General features: G+C 40.4%; 1 protein-coding gene across 5 annotated transcripts in view; it reads left to right on the plus strand.

Moving 5' to 3' along the window:
* Positions 1-2,948, plus strand: part of SLAMF6 (SLAM family member 6) — a 38,308-nt gene extending 35,360 nt beyond the window's left edge. For all 5 annotated transcript variants that reach the window (XR_010157479.1, XM_001171991.6, XM_009435658.4 and 2 more), the window contains 2 exons: positions 803-874; positions 1,225-2,948. Coding sequence is in view for 4 of the 5 variants with exons in the window: in XM_001171991.6 (XP_001171991.2) it covers positions 803-874; positions 1,225-1,272 (120 nt within the window). In the remaining variant the exon portion in view is untranslated. The remainder of the gene's footprint in view (positions 1-802; positions 875-1,224) is intronic.
* Positions 2,949-17,376: the final 14,428 nt, after the last annotated feature.

The following is a 17,376-nucleotide window of genomic DNA, read 5'->3' on the forward strand; positions in this document are numbered from 1 at the left end:
GCTGCGACTACAGGCGAGCACCATCACATCAGGATAATTTTTCTACTTTTTGTAGAGACGGGGTTTCACCATGTTGCCCAGGCTGGTCTCAAACTTCTGCGCTCAAGTGATCCGCCTGCCTCGTCCTCCCAAAGTGTTGGGATTACAGGCATGAGCCACTGTGCCCAGTAGAGATCTTGATAATTCTCTAAATACTTCTTCATTAATTTAAAGTGTCAAAATCTTTGAGTAGGTTCTTTGAGGGCCGTAGGGACTTCTGCTATTATTTCTGTAATGTGCATTCCAGGCAGAGCCATTCTTAAGGTGAAGTGTTCCTATTCTACCAATTCCCCATGCTTGAGAAGACCCCAATGACATGATGACAAGGCAGTTAGAATTATAGCAAAAGATGGAGCAGGCAAAATGGGTAGTTTCAGTCATAGCTAGTAAAAATTTGAGATAAAACATATAATAAACTATCTGGTATATAAGTTTTTTCTTAAAAATGGAGGAAGGAAAGTAGAGCTGGACAAAGGACAAGAATACTTCCTTCCCTTCATACAGCAAGGCTGCCTTTCTCTGGCTCTTGAGCCCATTGGTTTGCTGCAGTGTTGCTGTTCTGTTTGGGGCTCAGGAAATGCCACTAAATCCTCACAAGTTTGATAGCTAGTCGTGCTTGGTCTTCCACTGAACATTCCCCGGCCTTCCTCTGGAAGAACTTTGACATATTCTCTTTTTTGTCACACAGTCTTTCCTAAGAATATATCTATGCATTAATCTCTTTGTCTCTGTGTAAGCCAAATTCGTATGATTCTTTTTACAGGAAACAGAAATCTGGACACCTAGAGAAAATGATACTATCACAATTTACTCCACAATTAATCATTCCAAAGAGGTAAGCCCACGATTGCTCCATGTTTTTATATTCTTATCTCTCTCCACAGACCTATGATTTTTCAAATAAAGTAAAAATAAAAGGGTCATTTTACAGATGCACAAACAGCAGCAGCATGCGGAAAGTCTCAGGACATCACCAAAACATAATCAAGAAGTTATTTTGTATTAGGATCACCATGCATAACTGAGTTTTCAAATTACATGTTTTTAAATTTAATCCTGCCCTATGCTATCAATATCTCTATTATCTGCCTCTCTGTAGTCTCCAGTCCTCTCTCTGTAGTTATGAGGGGTGGGCTGAGGTTCCAGTTCCAATTAACCTACCTCATCTTCCTCTTTTTCCCACAGAGTAAACCCACCTTTTCCAGGGCAACTGCCCTTGACAATGTCGTGTAAGTTGCTGAAAGGCCTCAGAGGAATTCAGGAATGACATGTCTTCTGATCCCATGAGACAGAACAAAGAACAGGAAGCTTGGTTCCTGTTGTTCCTGGCAACAGAATTTGAATATCTAGGATAGGATGATCACCTCCAGTCCTTCGGATTTAAACCTGCCTACCTGAGTCAAACACCTAAGGATAACATCATTTCCAGCATGTGGTTCAAATAATATTTTCCAATCCACTTCAGGCCAAAACATGCTAAAGATAACACACCAGCACATTGACTCTCTCTTTGATAACTAAGCAAATGGAATTATGGTTGACAGAGAGTTTATGATCCAGAAGACAACCACTTCTCTCCTTTTAGAAAGCAGCAGGATTGACTTATTGAGAAATAATGCAGTGTGTTGGTTACATGTGTAGTCTCTGGAGTTGGATGGGCCCATCCTGATACAAGTTGAGCATCCCTTGTCTGAAACGCTTGGGATTAGAAATGTTTCGGATTTCAATTTTTTTTCAGATTTTGGAATATTTGCATTATATTTAGTGGTTGAGTATCCAAATCCAAAAATCCAAAATTCAAAATGCTCCAATAAGCATTTCCCTTGAGTTTCATTCATGTCGATGCAGTGCTCAAAATCTCAGATTTTGGAGCATTTTGGATATTGGATTTTTGGATTTGGGATGCTCAACTTGTACAATGTTTATTAGACACATCTCCTGGGACATACTGCCTAACCTTTTGGAGCCTTAGTCTCCCAGACTGAAAAAGGAAGAGGATGGTATTACATCAGCTCCATTGTTTGAGCCAAGAATCTAAGTCATCCCTGACTCCAGTGTCTTTGTCACCAGGCCCTTTGGACTCTACCTCAGAAATATTTCTTGGACCTTCCACTTCTCCTCCAACTCCTTGACCACCATCCTGTATCCAACCATCACCACCTCTAACCTGAATCCTACCTTAAGATCAGAACAGTTGTCCTCACTTTTGTTCTTGTCCCTCTCCAACCCACTCTCCACAAGACGGCCAGAATAATGTTTTTAATATAAATTGGATCCTTCAGTTTCCTGCTTAAAACCCTGCAGGTTTCCCAATGCACTCAGAAAGAAATCCAGTTTCCATGGCCCTGGGTGGTCTGGCCCACCTCCAGCCTCAGCTAGCATTACCCTTCTGACACTCTCTATGTAGCCTCCCTGATCTTCTTTCAGCTCCTCTATTAAAGGAAAAGTTCTTTATGTTAATTATTTACATCTTCCTGCAGGCCCTTCCTCTGCCTGCTGGGGTCCTCCTATTCTTTAGGTTTAATTTTAAATATGTCACCTCCTAAGAGAAACCTTCCCAGACCACTCTATCAAAAATGAATCTTCTAGGCTGGGCATGGTGGCTCACACCTGTAATCCCAGTACTTTGGGAGGCCAAGGGGGGAGATCACTTGAGGTCAGGAGTTCAAGACCAGCCTGGCCAACTTGGTGAAACCCCGTCTTTACTAAAAATACAAAAAAATTAGCCAGGCGTGGTGGTGCACCCCTAAAATCCCAGCTACTTGAGAGACTGAGGCAGGAGAATCGCTTGAACCCAGGAGGTGGAGGGTCCAGTGAGCCAAAATCATGCCAATGTATTCCAGTCTGGGTGACAGAGTGAGACTGTGTCTCAAAAAATAAATAAATAAAATAAAATGAAATAGATCTTATTATTCTGTTACACCTTCTATGTCATTTATCATATCATTAAATATTTATTTTTACTTTTTTAACATCTATTTCTCCCACTATACCCTAAGCTCTTCAGAAACAGAGACAATAACTGTTTTGTTTATCACCATAACCCTAGCACCTAACACAGTATCTATATAGCATATAGCAAGTGTTCAAAAAAGTTTTTTAATAAATAAATGAATATGTAATGGGGTTTTGTGAAAATGAAATAAGACAATACACCTGGAGTCCTTAGCATAGCTCTCAGCCACATAAAGGAGCTCAATAAATGTCAGTCAGCATTGTTGGTATAATTACTGATATAATTAGTATAAATTAATAATAGTAAAAATGAATTATTACTGAATTACACAGAATCATCTCACAAACCTTCAGCACAACAAGACATGTGACAGAGATCAGCTCTCAAGACCACAAGATTCAAAGGGAAGGGGTTGGAGAGTTGGAATGGGGAAAAACTGAAATAGTGGCTGAAAAGAATAGAAAAAAACAAAGCTCATCAAAGTTAATTAATCTCAAATACCAGCCATCAATTACAGTATTAGTCAGTGGAGTAGGACAAGATAGGGAAGCTTAATCAAGAAGAAGGAAGAGTTTCCAAGGAATAGGTTCTGGGTTCATGGAGACGTCAAAGAAAAGAGTAAAAAGAGGGTTACTGCCATGTTCGTGCAACATGACCTGAAGCTCAGGAAATCTCACTGGGCAGGTAAGAGAGTGCTTTCCTTTCAAGGGGACCCCCCCCAAAAAAAAAAAAAAAATATATATATATATATATTAAGCTTTTTTGTGTGTGTGGAAACTTTGAAGAATTCCAAGGTTCTTCAGAGAGGGAAAAGGAATAATCTGTAAAGTCAGTGCAGATAGAAAAATATTTGCAACATCTAGGGTGCCCAAAACCAGCAAGAAAATTAGGGGATGTGTCATGGAAGGCACAACTAATCCATCTAGAGCAGGAAATCTACCAGAATCTACCCTGAATCTGGACTGCACTGGGGAGGATCACAAACAAAACAAAAACTAAGGGCGTATCTATGGATATCTAAGAGGTGAGTAAGAAAAGAACTCATAAGAAAGCTAAGCTCACTTGTCTTTATAGACCAGCTACTAAAACATAGAATTCCTGATTGTTATATTTCTTTCAATCTCTTCAACCTTCTCCCTTTTTATCATAAATACCACACTCTCTTCTCTTGGCTTCTGTGACACTACATTCCACGAGTTTTACTCCTTCCTTCCTAGCTGCTTCTCAGGCTCTTTGCAGATCCACTGCCTCCTCCACAGGACCAGTAAAGACTGAAGCTAAGGCTCACATGTGGGTCCCATTCACTTCTCCATCTAAGTACTCTTCTTATCTGATGTCAGCCATTCCTATTGCCTTAATAGCCTTTATAAGCTAATGGTTCCCAACCACATCTTTAGTCCTGACCTCCTGGCTTACCTCATTAACTGCCTACTTGGCATCGCCATTTGCATATCTGGTAGATATATCAAAGTTTTTTAAAAAATAAAAACTCTTGGGCAGATGTGGTGGCTCATGCCTGTAATCCCAGCACTTTGGGAGGCCGAGGCAGGTGGCTCACTTGAAGTCAGGAGTTCGAGACCAGTCTGGCCAACATGGTGAAACCCGGTCTCTACTAAAAATACAAAAATTAGCCGGGTGTGATGTTGGGTGCCTGTAATCCCAGGTACTCAGGAGGCTGAGGCAGGAGAATCACTTGAAACCAGGAGGCAGAGGTTGCAGTGAGCCAAGATCATGCCACTGCACTCCAGCCTGGGCAACAGAGTGAGACTCTGTCAAAAAAAAAAATCAAACCTCTTGATTTCTCTTATCAAGCCTTTTCTTCTACTATGCTTTTTCATATCAGTAAATGGTATCATTGTTATGGGACACTCTTGAACAGATCTCCTTTACAAAACTGAAAACTACCCAGTACTCACCATATAACTAATCATTTTTGTTTTCTTGTGGGAAACAAATGGATTTAATCAACAAAAACCTAATCTATTGTTCTAAAGTTAAATACATTAAGACCCAGATGCCCCATTCCTAAAAGATGAATCATGCATTTTGCAAGCAAGGAAGAAAACATGCAATGCTTATAAAATTCCTACCAAAAAACAAACTTTCTTTGCCCAGGCTTTCTTTGTTCTTTAATATTTTTATTGTAGAATTGAGGAAATGGTAGCCCCATTAAACTACTTTGAATAAGGTAAGATGGCTGTGATTGGCTATCCTGGAAAGGTAATAAAAGGGAACAAAAATACTCTTCCCACTCTGCCAGCCCCCAGTCATTCCCACTAGGAGGTCACAAAGTGTTGACAAGGCCTACAAGACCCCTACTCACATCTCTACTCCTTCTTTCACAGCATTCCAGCCACACTCTTCTTTATTCAGCTCCTAGAATAATCCAGACTCTCCTTCCTACTTCTGTGCCTTATGGATACTGGGACCACATCCCTATAAGGCAACAATTAGCTGGTGCTGAGTAGCCTCTGTTCCATTCTAAATGGGGCTTGCACTTCACATTTCACTCCTGGCCTGCCCTGCCTGCTTCACTCACTTAAGATACCTACCTAGTACTGAAAAGAGTTGTTTTCAACCTCTTACCTACACCATGAAGCTTTGCCCCACATCATGTTGGTCAAAAGAGCACATTAACTAGTCCCAAAATAACAATGTCTGATCTCACTTGTCCACACCCCATCCCACCCTCAAGCCAACACCTGAACCCCGTGTAGCTTTAGGACACTTATTTGAAGCTTTCATCATTTAGCCTCCCTCAGGGTTCAGTGTATACTTTGATATGAGGAAGCAGGGCCACAGCTAGATGCAGAACAGAGAGAAGGCTACCCTGTCCAAGGTCACTGGATAGACATTTCACCCTGAGTTTCAAGTTGATGAAAAGAATGGGCTAAGAAGTGACTTCTCAAATGGGGAGGGAGCAAGTCTGACCCCTTGAATTTCCCCTTCCCAGACGCCATCTAAAAGCACTCCCTGTGGGAAGAAAGGAAGGGGACATCATCACTGACCTTTTACTACCAGATGACTAGAATGGCCACATCCAAAGCTTTTGCTTCCTCACCCCTAGCCCACTCTTCTGAAGCTGCATTCTTGAAGGATACCAACCTCTAGAGGCAGGGATCTTTTCTCTGCATTCTGGTGCTCTCTGCAGCATTTGACATTACACAATCCCCCCATCACCCTTGAGGTTTCCCTCCTTTTAATGCCCATTAAGTCACCTCATCCTACTTTTGTCTTTCTGTCTCCTCCTTACCTCTCCTTAGCTTGGTTTCTCTTATTATTTATGTCCCATAATTAGATTTGTTTCCCTAGGTTCTGCTGACTGGATATTTTCCTGGATGTCTCGTAATCACCTTAAATTCTGTTTTTCATTCTCCCTTTGACTTCTAATGACCCAAGGAAAGTAGAACATCCCTCTCAGGATCCAACAACAATCCAAAACACAAGGTGAATTCATGGCAACTTAAAACACAAGGTGAATTCATGGCAATTTAAGACACAGGAGGAAATAGAGGGGCAGCCAAGATGGCTGAATAGGAACAGCTCCAGTCTACAGCTCACAGTGTGAGCAATGCAGAAGACAGGTGATTTCTGCATTTCCAACTGAGGTACTGGGTTCATCTCACTGGGTAGTGCTGGACAGTGGGTGCAGGACAGTGGGTGCAGCACACCGTGCATGAGCCAAAGCAGGGCGAGGCATGGCCTCACCCAGGAAGTACAAGGGGTCAGAGAATTCCCTTTCCTAGTCAAAGAAAGGGGTGACAGACGGCACCTGGAAAATTGGGTCACTCCCACCCTAATACTGCACTTTTCCAACGGGCTTAACAAACCACACACCAGGAGATTATATCCCACACCTGGTTTGGATGGTCCTACACCCACAGAGCCTCACTCATTGCTATCACAGCAGTCTGAGATCAAACTGCAAGGTGGCAGTAAGGCTGGGGGAGGTGTGCCCACCATTGCCGAGGCTTGAGTAAGTAAACAAAGCAGCCAGGAAGCTCAAACTGGGTGGAGCCCACCACAGCTCAAAGAGGCCTGCCTGCCTCTGTAGGCTCCACCTCTGGGGGCATGGCACAGACAAACAAAAGGCAGCAGTAACCTCTGCAGACTTAAATGTCCCTGTCTGACAGCTTTGAAGAGAATAGTGGTTCTCCCAGCATGCAGCGTGTGATCTGAAAACAGGCAGACTGCCTCCTCAAGTGGGTCCCTGACCCCTGAGTAGCCTAACTGGGAGGCACTCCCCCAGTAGGGGCAGACTGACACCTCACATTGCTGGGTACTCCTCTAACACAAAACTTTCAGAGGAACAATCAAGCAGCAGCAATTGCGGTTCACCAATATCTGCTGTTCTGCAGCCACCGCTGCTGATACCCAGGAAAACAGGGTCTGGAGTGGACCTCCAGCAAACTCCAACAGACCTGCAGCTGAGGGTCCTGACTGTTAGAAGGAAAACTAACAAACAGAAAGGACATCCACACCAAAAACCCATCTGTACATCACCATCATCAAAGACCAAAGGTAGATAAAACCACAAAGATGGGGAAAAAACAGAGCAGAAAAACTGGAAACTCTAAAAATCAGAGTGCCTCTCCTCATCCAAAGGAACACAGCTCCTCACCAGCAATGGAACAAAGCTGGATGGAGAATGACTTTGACGAGTGGAGAGAAGAAGGCTTCAGAAAATCAAACTCCTCCAAGCTAAAGGAGGAAGTTCGAACCAATGGCAAAGAAGTTAAAAACCTTGAAAAAAATTAGTCAAATGGCTAACTAGAATAACCAATACAGAGAAGTCCTTAAAGGACCTGATGGAGCTGAAAACCATGGCATGAGAACTATGTGACGAATGCACAAGCCTCAGTAGCCGATGCGATCAACTGGAAGAAAGGGTGTCAGCGATGGAAGACGAAATGAATAAAATGAAGCAAGAAGAGAAGTTTAGAGAAAAAAGAATAAAAAGAAATGAACAAAGCCTCCAAGAAATATGGGACTATGTGAAAAGACCAAATCTACGTCTGATTGGTGTACCTGAAAGTGATGGGGAGAATGGAACCAAGTTGGAAAAGACTCTGCAGGATATTATCCAGGAGAACTTCCCCAACCTAGTAAGGGAGGCTAACATTCAAATTCAGGAAATACAGAGAATGCCACAAAGATACTCCACAAGAAGAGCAACTCCAAGACACGTAATTGTCAGATTCACCAAAGTTGAAATGAAGGAAAAAATGTTAAGGGCAGCCAAAGAGAAAGGTCGGGTTACCCACAAAGGGAAGCCCATCAGACTAACAGCTGATCTCTCGGCAGAAACTCTACAAGCCAGAAGAGAGTGGAGACCAATATTCAACATTCTTAAAGAAAAGAATTACTACCCAGAATTTCATATCCAGCCAAACTAAGCTTCATAAGTGAAGGAGAAATACAATACTTTACAGACAAGCAAATGCTGAGAGATTTTGTCACCACCAGGCCTGCCCTAAAAGAGCTCCTGAAGGAAGCACTAAACATGGAAAGGAACAACCGGTACCAGCCACTGCAAAAACATGCCAAATTGTAAAGACCATTGATGCTAGGAAGAAACTGCATCAAATAACGAGCAAAATAACCAGCTAGCATCATAATGACAGGATCAAATTCACACATAACAATACTAACCCTAAATGTAAATGGGCTAAATGCTCCAATTAAAAGACACAGACTGGCAAATTGGATAAAGAGTCAAGACCCATCAGTGTGCTGTATTCAGGAAACGCATCTCACGTGCACAGACACACATAGTCTCAAAAAAAGGGATGGAGGAAGATCTACCAAGCAAATGGAAAACAAAAAAGGCAGGGGTTGCAATCGTAGTCTCAGATAAAACAGACTTTAAACCAACAAAGATCAAAAGAGACAAAGAAGGACATTAAAAAATGGTAAAGGGATCAATTCAACAAGAAGAGCTAACTATCCTAAACATATATGCACCCAATACAGGAGCACCCAGATTCATAAAGGAAGTCCTGAGTGACCTATAGACTTAGACTCCCACACAATAATAATGGGAGACTTTAACACCCCACTGTCAACATTAGACAGATCAACGAGACAGAAAGTTAACAAGGATACCCAGGAATTGAACTCAGCTCTGCACCAAGCAGACCTAATAGACATCTACAGAACTCTCCACTGCAAATCAACACAATATACATTTTTTTCAGCACCACACCACACCTATTCCAAAATCGGCCACATAGTTGGAAGTAAAGCTCTCCTCAGCAAATGTAAAAGAATAGAAATTATAACAAACTGTCTCTCAGACCACAGTGCAATCAAACTAGAACTCAGGATTAAGAAACTCACTCAAAACCACTCAACTACATGGAAACTGAACAACCTCCTCCTGAATGACTACTGGGTACATAACGAAATGAAGGCAGAAATAAAGATGTTCTTTGAAACCAACGAGAACAAAAACACAACATACCAGAATCTCTGCAACACATTCAACGCAGTGTGTAGAGGGAAATTTATAGCACTAAATGCCCACAAGAGAAAGCAGGAAAGATCCAAAATTGACACCCTAACATCACAATTCAAAGAACTAGAAAAGCAAGAGCAAACACATTCAAAAGCTACCAGAAGGCAAGAAATAACTAAAGTCAGAGCAGAACTGAAGGAAATAGAGACACAAAAAACCCTTCAAAAAATTAATGAATCCAGGAGCTGGTTTTTTGAAAGGATCAACAAAATTGATAGACCGCTAGCAAGACTAATAAAGAAGAAAAGAGAGAAGAATCAAATAGATGCAACAAAAAATGATAAAGGGGATATCACCACTGATCCCACAGAAATACAAACTACCATCAGAGAATACTACAAACACCTCTATGCAAATAAACTAGAAAATCTAGAAGAAATGGATAAATTCCTCGACACATACACTCTCCCAAGACTAAACCAGGAAGAAGTTGAATCTCTGAATAGACCAATAACAGGATCTGAAATTGTGGCAATAATCAATAGCTTACCAATGAAAAAGAGTCCAGGACCAGATGGATTCACAGCTGAATTCTACCAGAGGTACAAGGAGGAACTGGTACCATTCCTTCTGAAACTATTCCAATCAATACAAAAAGAGGAAATCCTCCCTAAATCATTTTATGAGGCCAGCATCATCCTGATACCAAAGCCAGGCAGAGACACAACCAAAAAAGAGAATTTTAGACCAATATCCTTGATGAACATTGATGCAAAAATCCTCAATAAAATACTGGCAAACTGAATCCAGTAGCACATCAAAAAGCTTATCCACCATGATCAAGTGGGCTTCATCCCTGGGATGCAAGGCAGGTTCAATATACGCAAATCAATAAATGTAATCCAGCATATAAACAGAACCAAAGACAAAAATCACATGATTATCTCAATAGATGCAGAAAAGGCCTTTGACAAAATTCAACAACGCTTAGTGCTAAAAACTCTCAATAAATTAGGTATTGATGAGACGTATCTCAAAATAATAAGAGCTATCTATGACAAACCCACAGCCAGTATCATACTGAATGGGAAAAAAACTGGAAGCATTCCCTTTGAAAACTGGCACAAGACAGGGATGCCCTCTCTCACCACTCCTATTCAACATAGTGTTGGAAGTTCTGGCCAGGGCAATTAGGCAGGAGAAGGAAATAAAGGGTATTCAATTAGGAAAAGAGGAAGTCAAATTGTCCGTTTGCAGATGACATGATTCTATATCTAGAAAACCCCATTGTCTCAGCCCAAAATCTCCTTAAGCTGATAAGCAACTTCAGCAAAGTCTCAGGATACAAAATCAATGTACAGAAATCACAAGCATTCTTATACACCAATAACAGACAAACAGAGAGCCAAATCATGAGTGAACTCCCATTCACAATTGCTTCAAAGAGAATAAAATACTTAGGAATCCAACTTACAAGGGACATGAAGGACCTCTTCAAGGAGAACTACAAACCACTGCTCAATGAAATAAAAGAGGATAGAAAGAAATGGAAGAACATTCCATGCTCATGGGTAGGAAGAATCAATATCGTGAAAATGGCCATACTGCTCAAGGTAATTTATAGATTCAATGCCATCCCCATCAAGCTACCAATGACTTTCTTCACAGAATTGGAAAAAACTACTTTAAAGTTCATATGGAACCAAAAAAGAGCCCGCATCGCCAAGTCAATCCTAAGCCAAAAGAACAAAGCTGGAGGCATCACGCTACCTGACTTCAAACTATACTACAAGGCTACAGTAACCAAAACAGCATGGTACTGGTAGCAAAACAGAGATATAAATCAATGGAACAGAACAGAGCCCTCAGAAATAACGCCGCATATCTACAACTATCTGATCTTTGACAAACCTGAGAAAAACAAGCAATGGGGAAAGGATTCCCTATTTAATAAATGGTGCTGGGAAAACTGGCTAGCCATAAGTAGAAAGCTGAAACTGGATCACTTCCTTACACCTTATACAAAAATTAATTCAAGATGGATTAAAGACTTAAATGTTAGACCTAAAACCATAAAAACCCTAGAAGAAAACCTAGGCATTACCATTCACAACATAGGCATGGGCAAGGACTTCATGTATAAAACACCAAAAGCAATGGCAACAAAAGCCAAAATTGACAAATGGGATCTCATTAAACTAAAGAGCTTCTGCACAGCAAAAGAAACTACCATCAGAGTGAACAGGCAACCTACAAAATGGGAGAAAATTTTCGCAACCTACTCATCTGACAAAGGGCTAATATCCAGAATCTACAATGAACTCAAACAAATTTACAAGAAAAAAACAAACAACCCCATCAAAAAGTGGGCGAAGGACATGAACAGACACTTCTCAAAAGAAGACATTTATGCAGCCAAAAAACACATGAAAAAATGCTCATCATCACTGGCCATCAGAGAAATGCAAATCAAAACCACAATGAGATACCATCTCACACCAGTTAGAATGGCAATCATTAAAAAGTCAGGAAACAACAGGTGCTGGAGAGGATGTGGAGAAATAGGAAGACTTTTACACTGTTGGTGGGGCTGTAAACTAGTTCAGCCATTGTGGAAGTCAGTGCGGCGATTCCTCAGGGATCTAGAACTAGAAATACCATTTGACCCAGCCATCCCATTACTGGGTATATACCCAAAGGACTATAAATCATGCTGCTATAAAGACACATGCACATGTATGTTTATTGCGGCACTATTCACAATAGCAAAGACTTGGAACCAACCGAAATGTCCAACAATGATGGACTGGATTAAGAAAATGTGGCACATATACACCATGGAATACTATCCAGCCATAAAAAATGATGAGTTCATTTCCTTTGTAGGGACATGGATGAAATTGGAAATCATCATTCTCAGTAAACTGTCACAAGAACAAAAAACCAAACACCGCATATTCTCACTCATAGGTGGGAATTGAACAATGAGAACACATGGACACAGGAAGGGGAACATCACACTCTGGGGACTGTTGTGGGGTGGGGGGAGGGGGGAGGGATAGCATTGGGAGATGCTAAATAACGAGTTAATGGGTGCAGCACACCAGCATGGCACATGTATACATATGTAACAAACCTGCACGTTGTGCACATGTACCCTAGAGCTTAAAGTATACTAATAATTAAAAAAAAAGAAATAGAACATCTATTAAACTATATTTCCTAGACTTATAAAGCTAGGACAATGCCTCTGTTTTTGTTCCTCAGCTTTTTGTTGGGCAGACATAGCTTTGAAGGAGGCAGAGCTGGATTTAATCAGTGTTAGCATTTCAGAAATAGAATTCATCTTTCAGAAATATAATCCACAGGCATTGGTGACTTGACTGCATATAGGAGATGAGGAAGAGGGACTATGATGAGTTAAAAGTGTCTTAGTGGTAGACTGAAATTCAAAAATGAAGAAGGAAGTTTGGAGAGGAAGATAACTAATTCAGTCTTGAATGAATTTAAGCTGCCTGAAAGTCATCCAAGGGCAACTTGGTAGGCAGTCAGAAATACAGGACTGAAGCAATGGAGCATAGTTGGGGATGGAGACACAGATTTGGAAGCCACATGCATTTGGGTGGAAGTTGAAGCCATGAGATTAGTGAGATCACCCAGGAAGTATGTGAACTGTGAAAAGAGAGGACATGTAGGGAGCTCCAGGCAATTGCCACTGAGAAGCAGAATCCAAGAGATGACAAAAAAGAGGGGGTGAGGTGGGGGCAGGAACTGATAGAGAGGTAGGAAAACCAGCAGATCCCAGGGTCATAACATCTCAAAAAAAAAAATTTTTTTTCATGAAAGTGGAAGTGATGACAAATTCTGTATAAAACTTCAGATCCATTTTTGGTAACTAGAAGGTCATGCATGACCATAAGATGAGCAATTTTAACCTTGAATCTCATGTTACAAGATTGTACCACCACTACTCTTCCTGTTGCAGTCATCTGTTATCCTCAGGGCACCACTTCCTATTCCTTGAAGAGTTTAGCTTCTGGTTGGCTCTTACATTCTTCGACACCACTCCATAATTCTTTCCATGCAGATGATCTTTCCATTAGCCCTGCTTTTCTGATCCTTGACCTCCTCTCCTCCAATGATGCTGTAGCCTCTACTTTTTTTAATCCTTTAGCCTTTCAGCCTTTCACTTCCATAGTCATACCCTAGTACCAAAAGCTATAACCCTTCTATAATCTTAATTTCAAGCACCCCATTGTCTCAAATCACTACCTTATATCTTTTTTTTCATTTCCTCTTGTGCCCCAACTCCAACAATCCTTTAACTTCCATCCTCTGGCCTACAATCCATTGATCCAAGCACTTTTCACTATCCTTCACACCCCTTGTGCCATCACTTTCCTCCTTATTCAGCTTAAATAAAAGTCATTTTCACCACTTTCTTCATACAAAGCAGTTGACTGCGTTGTCCCTCAACTTTATGTTGTAACTGCCAGGCCTAATAATAATAATAATAATAATAATAATAATAAAAAGTTAATACTACTTAAATCCAACTGTTTGGCTCAATCATGCCTGAATTTGCATAACTAAAGGTAGTTAGAGAAAAGCATACAACCATGTTGACTAGTCTTACTGAAAGTTATGATCCATAATCTCAATGATGACAGATAATTATACTTTATTTCCTTAGTTCATTCTCTCACTCCCCAAGACAACTAGGAGATGAGGGCAGAGAGGTAATGAGAGCATGAACCTTCCAATACTTCTACCCCCATCCTCGCTCCCAGTTTCCTTATTGATAAAATAGAAGCCATCTGAAGAATATTTCTATGCACTTCCACCATAACATTTACCACCTGCCTACATCTATACCCTATGCTGTCTTCTCTTCTGTTACTGTGGATGAATTAACTGTGCTTCTAGTAAAGGACAATTCCTCTACTAGAACCCATCTCTTCTCACCTACTTAAGGACATCACTCCAGCAATTCTACCCTTTCCCCACTTTAACAAAATTTCCTCTTTACTGGATCTTTCCCATCAAGTTACAAACATGTTTTTATTTCTCTCATCTAATTAACAAAATTCTCTTGAGCCCACTTCTCTCTCTAGCTACTGCCCCATTTTTCTCCATCCTTTACAGAAAAATTCCTATTTCTTTCCTCCCACTCTTTTGACCCACTGAAACACTCAATCCTCAAATTAACTGATCTATCAGCAACATTTGCCATAGTCAATTCCTTCCTTTTAGAAACATGTCTTCACTTATCTTTCCAGACATCACACTCTTCTAATTTTCATCCCACATAGTGGCCATTCCTTAATTTCCTTTGCTGGTTCATTCTCATCACCCCTGCCTTTTAACACCAGATTGCTCAAGGACTCGGTTCTTAAAGCATTTCTCTTTTCCTTTTATTTTCATTCCAGTGATAAACTCATCTAGCCTCATGAGTTTAAATACCATCTACAGGACGATGAATTTCAAATTTATACCTCTAGTCCCACTTAACTACTAAACTCCATTCTTTATCTAGCTGCCTCAAGACTTTCACATTTGATTGTCTAATCAATAGCTCATATTTAATTGGTCCAAACCTGACCTCCTAATCTTCCCCCAAATCTGTTTTTCCCACAGTATTTCTCAGCTCAGTAAATTGCAACTCCATCATTCCAGTTACTCAGGCCAAAAATCTTTGAGTTCTCCTTTTTCTCAGAACCCAACATCCAATCTGTCATCATATGCTGTTGGCTCTCCAATAACATGTATTCATGACCAGCTGCTTGACTGCCGCTACTCTGGTGCAGATCACCACCATTATCTCTCATCTAAATTATTGCAATAGACTCCTACTCTGGTTGCTCTGATTCCTATTTTGCTCTTTTCAATCTATATTCAACACAAAGTTATCCTTTTAAAACTTCAGTCAGAGTATATCACTTCTTTGCTCAAACCCTGCAGTGGCTTTTCATTGCACTCCCGGTAGAAGTTAGGATCATCAACATGGCATATAAGACCTTATGTGATTTGACCTTCACTCTCCCACTGCTTCTCTGACTTCATTTTCTACTAATTTTTCCTGCACTCTCTCAGCTCCAGCCACACTGGCTTCCTTGCTTTTCTTTGAACATGATGAAGACACTCCTACCTCAGGGCCTTTGCACTTGCTATTTCCATTCCCTGAAATGTTGTTCTTCCAAATATTCATGTGATTCATTCTTTTACCTCTTTAAGGTCTTAACAAAAGAATATGGTTGGAACTAGATATACAGACTTCGGAACAATTTTTATTTGGGTGGCAGCTGAAGCCATGGTATTGGTAAGATTTTGTAAGGAGTATGTGTTTAATGAAAAGAAAAGATGATCACATACAGAGCCCTGGGTAACATTACTGATGATGAGAATCCCAACAGAAGGAAAAAAAATTGATAGAGAGGGGAACAAAAAATTCCTAGTGTCACAAAATTTAAGGAAGAAGACAGTTACAAGAAATAGAAAATGTGTAACTAAATTCTACATAAAACTTAAGTAACATGAGTTTTGTGAGTAGGAAATCATCAGGGACCTTCCATTCACATGGTAGAGTTGAAGCCAGTAAACAATGAGTTGAGAAATGACTAGAAGAAATGGAAGTAGAGACTGAAAATGGAAATTATTATTTTGAGAGTTTGGTTCAGTACAGAAAGAGAAAAATTAACTGTTAGCCAGGAGGTGAATATAAGCACATTAGAAGGAAGATTTTTGTTCTTTTGGGATTCTTTTTTACCTTCAGGGTTTAAAAAAACAGTTTGAATATATTTACAGACTGACAGGAGGTACAAGAAGGAGAAGCAAAAGATTCGGGAGAGAAAAGGAATAATTGATGTAGCAAAGTTCTGTAAGGTGGCTTCAATAAGTATTCAACAAATATTTATGGTGTGCCTACTACCACATGATGACAACAGTTGATATACAATAATGACTGAAATAAACATCAGGTAATTTGTAGCACAATGATTGTGGGTGAGGTTAAGACCACAACTGTAGGTTCTAGTTTAAAAACTGAAAGGAAACAAAGAAAAGAGGAAAAGTTGGTTACAGGAAACTGAGAAACTTTGTATGTCATAGTCTCAATTTTCTTAGCAAAGCAAGGGACAGCAATCCTTTGAGAGTAAAAAGGATATGAGAAGAGGGCTTAATAAAGGTAGTGTGTGTTAAAGATTTGTAATAACAATTAAAGGTAGTAGGAGAGGCGGCTAATGAAAACAAAATAAAAAGAACTAACAAACAGTTCTGGGTGCCTTAATGCCGTTAATTTGTAAAAGTTCCATTATTTACAATTTTGTAGGTTCTATCCAATAACACAGAATTCAAACACAGAATGATTTGTAAAGCTAGAAGGTAGCTGGTTGTTTGTAGGGCAGGTGAAAATGTAAGATATAGTTCTGGAATCCAGAGAAAATCCAAGTTTTCAATTTGGGTTTGTCCATTTCCAACTCTTCTTTCCTTTGCCTACTTCTAATACAGAGACAATAAAGGCTAAACACTTAGTTTCCTAGCTCCCCTGCAGTTGGGTAAGCCATGGGACACAGTTCTGGCCAATGAGACATAAACAGAAGTCTGCAAATACGGCCTCTCCACGTCCTCTTTCCTTCTGCCTAGAGCACAGCTGTGGCACCTAGAGAAGTGGCAGCCACTTGGCAATAAGTAGGACAAAATCCACAAGTAAGGATGGCAGAGCAGAAATACAGGAAGAACCTGGATTCCTGATGGTACTGCTGAGCTACTGCATTAGCTCTGGACTGCCCTACCTTAGACTTTACCATGTGGAGCAAATAAACTCTTATTTATGTAAGACATGGTTTTTGTGTTTTCTGGTGATTTGCAACCAAATGCATTCATAACTGAAATAGAGGTCCAGGCTAAGAGTGTTAGTCACGGTGCT

This window comes from Pan troglodytes, chromosome 1, assembly GCF_028858775.2.
Source record: "Pan troglodytes isolate AG18354 chromosome 1, NHGRI_mPanTro3-v2.0_pri, whole genome shotgun sequence".
In the NCBI taxonomy this organism is placed as follows: Eukaryota; Metazoa; Chordata; class Mammalia; order Primates; family Hominidae; genus Pan; species Pan troglodytes.